The sequence below is a fragment of the Ipomoea triloba genome, chromosome 14, assembly GCF_003576645.1.
Source record: "Ipomoea triloba cultivar NCNSP0323 chromosome 14, ASM357664v1".
NCBI lineage: Eukaryota > Viridiplantae > Streptophyta > Magnoliopsida > Solanales > Convolvulaceae > Ipomoea > Ipomoea triloba.
Window position 1 is genome coordinate 14,224,699 of NC_044929.1, and position 9,293 is coordinate 14,233,991.

Sequence of the window (9,293 nt, forward strand, 5' to 3'; positions counted from 1 at the left end):
AACTCTTTTTTCTTTGCTTATTTTCTTTAGTATTATTTTATTATTTTTAAATTTAATTTTTTTTTTGTGTTTAATAGTACTTTTAATGTAGTTTCTAAATATATAAATTTTAAATATTAATGCTAAACTTAATATCATGAAAAATTAGATTAAAAATTACTTCAGTCAAGCCTCGTTAAACGAACCAAACAACCATTTTGGGACAGAGGTAGTAATAATGATAATTATTCTAACATTCTCCCACTTGGCTCATAAATCATAAATTTAATAATAAACGTGAAACGTAATGCATAGTATAAGCTAATTCCTTCGTTACATTGGCCAGAACATAAGTCATCATTTAGTTAGAAACTAATAAGAATCATGACGGTAATACGTCACTAATTTAATGCAGTCCCTTCCATGTATCACAATATTAATTTCAAACTTAATAAGACTCATAATGATATTTTTCCATAATGGTCCACGATAATGTCTTTGTCAAAGACAAATCCTGTTCATATTGACATAAAACATTCATGTATATATACTCCAAAACTAAACAGGACACTTAATACAGAAACAAAACTATATTGAGCTCCAAGTATCAAATATATCAAAACACAAACCTTAACATAATGTTAACAATTTTCAATAACGCCCATCCTCTCAACATGCTCATTAAAAGCTTTTGGTGGCAAGGCTTTAGTTAATGGGTCTGCAATCATTAATCTAGTGCTAATATGTTCAATTGATACCCTTCTCCCGAACATCTTCTTTAACGGCAAGATACTACAAATCAATATGTTTAGCACCACTTGTATACTTGTCGTTTTTAGAAAAAGAAGACTGCTGCGGCATTATCACAATAAATTTTCAGCGGCTTGGCAATACTGTCAACAATTCCAAGTCCTGAAATAAAATTCCGCAGCCACAACCCATGATTTGTGGCCATAAAACATGCCACAAACTCAGCTTCCATAGTGGATGCAGCAATGACAGTCTGCTTCGCACTTTTCCAAGAGATAGCCCCCTCGGCTAAAAGGAACAAATATCCAAATGTGGACTTCCTTGTGTCCAAGTCTGGCCTTCATTGAAATCTATACCATCTTTCTGAGTAAAACCTTTGGCAACAAGTTTGGCCTTATATCGTTCGATATTGTCATTTGAGTCGTGTTTGGTCTTCTTCTAAATTTCCATTCAGAAAGGCTGTTTTCACATCCATTTGATGCAGCTAAGTCATAATGAGCTACTAGTGCTAGGGATGGCAATGGGTCGGGTGTGGGTCGGGGAGGGCTACATCCATCACCCGATCCACCTTACATTTTCTCCACCCACCCCCACCCCCAACCTGCATCGGGTGAATTTTTTCAAAACCCACACCCACCCCATTGGGTGCGGATGCCCAATGCGGGTACCCACCACTTATCAACTTATTATTATTTTTTCAAAAAATAATATTTAAATTACTTACACATAATAAAATAATAAAATTCATTAGTTATACTAAAACATAAAATAATAGAAATATTTCAATATACTAACTAAATTTTTAATTGTTAATTTTTAAAAATATACTAAATAATTTAGATGTAAAAATAGTAAAATGTTACCCAAAGTTATTGAAAACTTTTATAATTAACTATATACTAGTACTACTAATTTTACTATTATATATATGCACACACATGGTGGGTCGGGTGGGGTTCTAGGCGGGTTTTATACGTAGAACCTGAATCCAACCCGACCCACTGCGGGTTTACTTTTTTAAGACCCACCCCCGATCCACCACCCACTACCACCCAAAAAAAAAACGATCCATGCGGGGTGGATTCGGGTGGATATCCGCGGGGCGGATTGAAATTGTCATCCCTAACTAGTGCTATAATTATTCTAAATGAATCTTTCTTTGAAACAAGTGAAAATGTTTCATTGAAATCTATACCATCTTTCTGAGTAAAACCTTTGGCAACTAAGTCTGGCCTTATATCGTTCGATATTGTCATTTGAGTCGTGTTTGGTCTTAAAAACCCATTTACAGCTAACTGGCTTACAACCTTCAAGCAATTCAACAAGATCCCATACTTCATTACGTTCCATTGATTTTAACTCATCTTTTATGGTTTCGACCCATTTAGAAGAATTAGGACTATTTATAGCATGTGAAAATAAAATTGGATCTTTATCGATGCCAATATCGAAATTTGATTCTTGAAGATAAACCATATAATCATCAGATATAGCATATCTCCTTTGTCTTTGAGATCTTTTTAATGCTACTTCTGTAGGAATATCATTCGTGGGTTCACTGTTAACTTTATCATGGAGTGGTTGATCATTAATTTGTTGTTCAGGTAAGTCATTAAATTGTTCAGTCGTTGCAGGATGAACAATCTGAGTATCTCCAGGTAAAGTAATTTGACGCACAGGAACAACAAATTGAGAAGAATTTATCAGAGAATCATGCACCGTAACTTCTTTAAGTTTCACTTTTCGTGGTTCAGCACTCCCACTTATGTTATTATTCTCAATGAACTTGGCATTTCCAGTTTCAACAATTCTTGTAGTATGGCTAGGACAATAAAATCTATACCATTTAGATTTATCTGGATAACCAATGAAAAATCCACCAGTTGTTCTTAAGTCCAGTTTCTTTTCATGTGGATTATAAATGCGTATCTCCACCGGGCATCCCCAAACATGAAGGTGCCTCAAACTGGGTTTCCTTCCAGTCCACAGTTCAAAAGGTGTTTTTTAAACTGCCTTGCTAGGAACCCTGTTTAATAAATAAGCGGTGGTTTTTAAAGCATATGTCCACAATGATAAAGGTAAAGAAGAATAACTCATCATACTCCTAACCATTTCCATTAAGGTTCGATTACGCCTTTCTGCAACACCATTTTGTTGCGGTGTTCCGGGCATTGTGTATTGAGCACAAATACCACGTTTTTCAAGAAATTTAGTAAATGGACCAGGGCATTGCCCACTTTCATTATATTTCTCATAATATTCACCACCCCTATCAGACCTTATAATTTTCACCTTTCTGTCTAATTGTCTTTCAACCTTTTCAACAAATACCTCTAAGGCCTTTATTTGATTGAGATTTTTCATGCAGCAAATAGACATATGATGTTGTTAGTTTTAGTGGGAGTGAATGTGGTACGGAAGGTGTTAAAACGAAGAGTCAAGACTCCCCGAGTGTCGTGTCTCTCAAGGATGACAAATTGGAACGAATGTGTGTTGGCATTTAGGAAGTTAAAAGGGAAGAGTTACGGAAATGGCTAAGGGTATGTTTCATTTGTAAGAAGGTAGAAGGTTGAAAGTGGTTGTGTAAAAGGAAAGGAAAGGCGGAGATTGGGGCTTGAGGCTTTCCTACGTGGTCTACCGTCTTATGGTTTTGCGAGCAAATGACGTGGATATGACTAGGGAGTTCATGGCACTTTACCAAGTGGCGTCACACTTTTCATAATCACTATTTGAGGATAAGCTTTGAAGTCGCATATATTTTGTCAGACGTAACACTTTACAGTACGACCACAAGTAAGATGCATTTATTGTTGCATTAACAATATCCTGTCTACTTCTTTTTGGGATAACTGGCAAAATTTATCGAAAGTCTCCGCCAAATACAATAGTTTTCCCTCCGAAAGGCATCTCTAAAATTTTTGGATTGCAAAAACGCAATACATCACGCATACTTCTATCAAGTGCTTCAAAGCAATGCTTATGCATCATTGGTGCTTCATCCCAAATTATAAGTTTGCACTTAATAATGAGTTCTGCAAAATGGCTACCTTGTTTGATATTACATGTTGAATCCTCATTTGGGTTTAGGGAAATTGCAAACCTTGAATGCGCAGTCCTTTCACCGGGTAATAATAGAGAAGCTATACCACTTGAAGCAACATTAAGAACTATTTCTCCCTTTGATCTCAATGCTGCCGAAAGAGTTCTACAAACAATTGTCTTTCCAGTTCCTCCATAACCGTAGACAAAAAAAAAACTCCTCCTTGATTTGAATTTACATCATTCAGTATTGTGTTATCTGATCATGTTGCTCAGGTGTTAGATAGTGTCTACTACCTAATATCATACCTACTATGATAAGTATTTAGATTACTATTTTTTAGAAAATTGCAAATATTTTAATACAAAAAATAATGAGTATCTCTTATATTATCTTTTATTTATATACTTGAAATTACTTATTTAAAAACAAACATTGGCCATTGAACTATTCGTGCAATGAGCGTGAGATAACTAGTGTTATTAATAAGAACTAGTAAATTACCCGTGCGATGCACGGTTAAATTTTTTGAAAGGTTTTTTTATTATATATTTAGATAATAAAATTAAAGATGAAGTTATAAATAATTCTAATATTTGAAAGTATACATTTATTTGATTATGTGCAAAAGTATCACTAATATTAATTGAATAATACATGACTCGTTTATATATGTGTGTGTGTGTGTGTGTAGTTTTAAGAATTTTATTTTGAAAAGATTTTATTTTAGAGTTTACTCATAATGTTAATATTAAATAAAATAATTGCAAAATTAACAAATTGACATTGAGTAAAATGCTTAGAATTTTAAACTATCATTTAAATGATCACAATTTGATTCTTATTGATAACATTTTTAAAAATATGACATGATAGGTGTATGATATAATAAAATGTTTGATATTATAATGACGATTGACAAGTCAAACAAAGTGTGTGACAAAATGTTAAGGTTGTGTTTGGAAACTAGGAAAATAACTTATGGAATGTTTTTTTTTTTTTTTGAAAATGAGTTATTTTCCATAAAATATGTTCATTTATAGTGTTTGGTTGCATTTCATAAAACTGTCTTGGTGTGTCTGGTTCATTTTCTGAAAAAATGAGCAGAAAAGAAAAGGAGTCAAATACCCTAAACTTTATCTGGTTAACTTCAAAGACAAAACCGGCGCCTTCTACTAGAGATGGAACACGACCGGTTAGTCACCTTCCCATCTTAGGCTGGTCGCCTTCTCCGGCGGAAGGCGACCACTATTTGCCTTCTTCGATGGAAGGTGGCCAGTTGGTCGCCACCACTGTTCGCCTTCTTCAATGGAAGGTGACCAGTTGGTCGCCCCCCGTCGAAAAAGGCAACCAACTGGTCACCTTCTCTAGTAGAAGGCGATTAGCGATGGTTCCGTCGTTGTTGGTCGCCGATTTTGTCTTCAGAGTTAACTAGATTGTCATTGAGAAAGATGTCCCGAAAAGCCGACGTCATGGAAGAACGTCGGGAAAGATGGCTGAGCAAGAACGTCCAGAAGAAGCAAAGAGAAAATGCTTGAAAAATGACTTCCCATAAAAAAAAAAAAAGAGAAAGTTATTTTCTAGAAAAACAAGGTGGTTTTCCTCTTTGACCAAAATTAATTTTCCATGAATTTAATATTCCAAATCTTGCCAGACACTTGAAACCCGGTGAATTATTTATTCTAAACACACCCTAAGTTAAAACTATCTAAATAGTCAATAGGTGAGGAAGGGATCGAGGCTTAATATATATTAGAGATTAGAGATTATTTATTTTTTACCAAGTATTTTTTTTTGAGAATACCAAGTATTTCTTTTAAAAAGAATTTTGGAAATAACAACAACAATAATAGTATAATATAATAATAATAATCTATTATCAATACTATTAATAAAAACAAAATTTTCAATTTTAACTTTCCGCCCAAAACAATCCTATACTTTTAAGGTTTACGTAATATTTTAAAATATGGTTATACAATTCCTATTCGTACTGTAATTGTAAAATAAAATATGGTAATAGAATTCTTAGCCTATAAGCGCATGTTTTCTTTTGTATAAAATGCAGTCATATATTTTTCTTTGCAGTTATAACAAATCCAATCCGTGCATCGCACGGGTGGAAATATTAAAATAGTAATAGTAATAATAATAATAAGAGAAAATGACACTTTTCGCCTTATATTATATATGTATATAGCAGTTCTCCACTCAGTTATTAAAGTGGCGGTTTTCCCCCTGTAATGTTAAATTGGCATTTTTGCCATTAAAATAACTATTTCATTTATTTTTGTTCTCCAATAAATTATTGCTTATATGTATGGATAACCACGATTCCGTTCGAACCTAACCGGACACTGTAGTAATCATATCGAAATAGTATGGATGGTTCTGATTACGATTCAGAACCGAAAAAATAAAATAAAATAAAATAATTGTTGAACCGTGAATCGGAACTGAACCGCAATAATATATAGTGGAAATGATCAAACACTTATTTTGATAAATCGGTTCGGTTCGGTTCCAATTTCGATTTTGAACCACCAATCAAAACTTATTTATTTATTTATTTTTATAATTTTATTTCTTATTTTAAAAATAGTATAAATTCAACAATTATTTTATTTAATTTTTTTCGGTTTTGAATCATGATCGAAACTGTCCATACTATTTAGGTTCAATTGCTACAGTGTCCGATTAGGTTTGAACTAAACCGTAATCTTCCATACATATTAGTAATATAATTAGTTGGGGAAGAAAAATACATAAAATAGTTATTTTTAAGGATAAAAATGTTAATTCAACATTACAGGGAAAAAATCGCCACTTTAAAAATAACTAAGAGAGAAAAATGACAACTTTAATAATTCAGGGGGAAAAACTACTATATGCATATAACTCATGGGGAAAAAGTGTCATTTTCCCTAATAATAATAATAATAAACCAAAAAATAGAAAAGGAAAAAGCTTTATTATTTTACGATAAATTACGGTTTTCTTTATAAGCGCATCAATAACACTTTCTGCAATTCACTGCTGCATTTCTTCAACTCACCATAACCGGAAATCGGAAGGGCGAAAATCAACGGAGTAGAGAAAGGTCGTTGGTCGGACTTTCCGATTCGTTTGTTTCTTCATCTATGTAGCTCCAGCTCCTGAATTTGCTACTAGGATTTCGATCAGGTAAAACCCTAATGTCTCACTCACTGTCCGTTTTCTCTTTCTTTTTCTTACCCAATCAATATTCACTCGATTTTTCTGGTGAATGCTTCGATCTTTGATTTTGCGTATTATTGACTGTTCCAAAATTCATATATACATTATACTGTAATGTGTGAAGGTGTTAGTGCGGTTTACGTGGAAAAATTATGCAAGTAGCTATTCTCAGCTACTGTTCTTGTCAAATGGATGCATGATTTTGTAGTTGTAGTTGAATAGCGTTATGCTTTATTTGATTTCAATGGAAGAGCTTTTGTTGAAAATTGAAGTACAATTTTTTTTTTTTTTTGGTTTTTTGTTTTTTATTTTTTTCTCATTTTGGGTTTAAATGGGAGTGGTGCAATAAATATGATTTAGGTTTTGGTTACCTTTTAACGGGTAGTTTTGAAGGTTTAGTATGCTGAGCTTCTTGGTAAGGATGCAATTTCTTTGTTTATATGTGATAGTTTTGAACTTTCTTGCATAACCAAGCAAATTTTGAATGATTTGTGTATTTTTTCATGCTCTCTAGCTGTTTTCTTGATGTATGGACCTAGTATTTTGGAAAGTTTTAATTTTAGTTTATGCAGGTTTGCTGTCTTATTGAAACGAGATGGCAAATCCCCCGAATGTTGAGCTGGAAGCTGCAAAGTTTTTGCATAAGCTTATTCAGGAGTCAACTGATGAGCCTACAAAATTGGCTACAAAACTCTATGTGGTTTGTTTGAATTTCTTTTGCATATTATTAGATTATATCTCATTCTTATATGCTTGCATTCTTGATATCATTTATGGTTAATTCAGATTTTGCAGCATATGAAATCAAGTGGGAAGGAAAATTCAATGCCCTATCAAGTAATATCAAGGTAAAGCAATGTTTGACTCTGCTAATTGTAAACTGTTAATTAGTTGTTGCATTCTAATGAGGTATGCCTTCTACAGATGTTTAAATAATTCACTCTTACTTTATTGCTTAGGCTTAGCTTATCAGGTCTCAACACTAATCTTATCTGTCCATCAACATATTTAAGTCACTAGAAAGCTTGCTTCACATCTTAACCATTGACTGTTTAGTAATAGTTTCAAGCCAGTAAATAGCCTCTTGAATTTAATGTTGAGGTTGCATACATGTTCCCCATACTAGAACTTCATTCACTTAGGTGGGAGTTTGACCTTATGATAATTTTTGCTTCTAATTCCTTAGTTATATTTCACAAGTGAATAAGGAAAGTCGTCAGAAGATTATATTCTCACTCCATTTAGGTGGTGGTATGGTTTCATGTGCTCAAGGTGCTACTTATAATTTTTTTTTTGGGGGAACAGACGACAAGTTTTACTATCTTGCCTTTTTAAAGCTTAGCTCATAGAAATAGTTGCTCTAGTTTTAATGTCCATTAGATCATGCCTTGTAAAGAGATTGCAAGCATGCAGTGTAAACATGTTTTATCTAAAGCAACAAATGAGGTTATTTTATTACTACAGCTTTGTGTTTTGAAAGCTGCTGTTACTTTTTTCATGAAGTTATTTTGGATCGTTTTTTAATATACCCACATTATTTATTTATTTTTGCATATAAGGGCTATGGAGACAGTTGTCAAGCAAAACAATCTTGATATTGAAGCTTTAATGTCATCACGGCTTCCTTCAAATGCTGGAATGCAAGTGGGAGATTCCTCATCATCACAATTAGCTGGTATAGATACATAAATTTATTGGGTTGACATTTTAATATTCTGGATAGGGAACAATTAGAAGTTCATATTTAGTCCAATGTAAAGCAGTTAGTCTCCTTACAAGTGAAAACTGTAACTGCAGGGTCTTCGCAAAGGGCTGGGATCACTAGGGACTCCAAAGCAGCTTTGTCTGGGACTGAGATAGTTAAACCAGATGCATTTTCTTCTAGCAGGCCACCTAGTGGGCATGGTATTTATCAAGGATCTGCAGCCAATATAAATGGTAAATATTTTTAATACCTAATGATTCTTTTGCTGACTTGGTGTTAAAATTAGGGCAATGTATTCCTAGTTATTTATGTGGCTGTAGCTGACAAGTATGGACTACCAGCACACAGACTTGTTTGTATGGGCAGACTGAGATGCTAGACAGACAGCAATAGGGTTTGATTCTTAGATGAGATGAAGGTTACTTTTTGTTAATGCACTATGAACTTGTTTTGCATAATTGAAGGATTTGGTCATATTGTCACCACTCACCAAAAGGTGATTCAAAACATTAACTGAATGAATGGAGCAGGAAGTGATGTATAGTGGCATGAAATTGACCTTTGGTGCTGGGTGCATTTCTTTTTCTTTGGGGGGGGGGGGGG

General features: G+C 33.6%; 1 protein-coding gene across 3 annotated transcripts in view; it reads left to right on the forward strand.

The window, feature by feature from the left end:
* Positions 1-6,800: 6,800 nt before the first annotated feature.
* LOC116005304 (chromatin structure-remodeling complex protein SYD) overlaps positions 6,801-9,293 on the forward strand; it is a 29,778-nt gene continuing 27,285 nt past the window's right edge. For all 3 annotated transcript variants that reach the window (XM_031245573.1, XM_031245575.1, XM_031245574.1), the window contains exons 1-5: positions 6,801-6,952; positions 7,558-7,685; positions 7,772-7,833; positions 8,545-8,660; positions 8,783-8,923. In XM_031245573.1, coding sequence (XP_031101433.1) covers positions 7,581-7,685; positions 7,772-7,833; positions 8,545-8,660; positions 8,783-8,923 — 424 coding nt within the window. In that variant the 5' untranslated portion in view covers positions 6,801-6,952; positions 7,558-7,580. The remainder of the gene's footprint in view (positions 6,953-7,557; positions 7,686-7,771; positions 7,834-8,544; positions 8,661-8,782; positions 8,924-9,293) is intronic.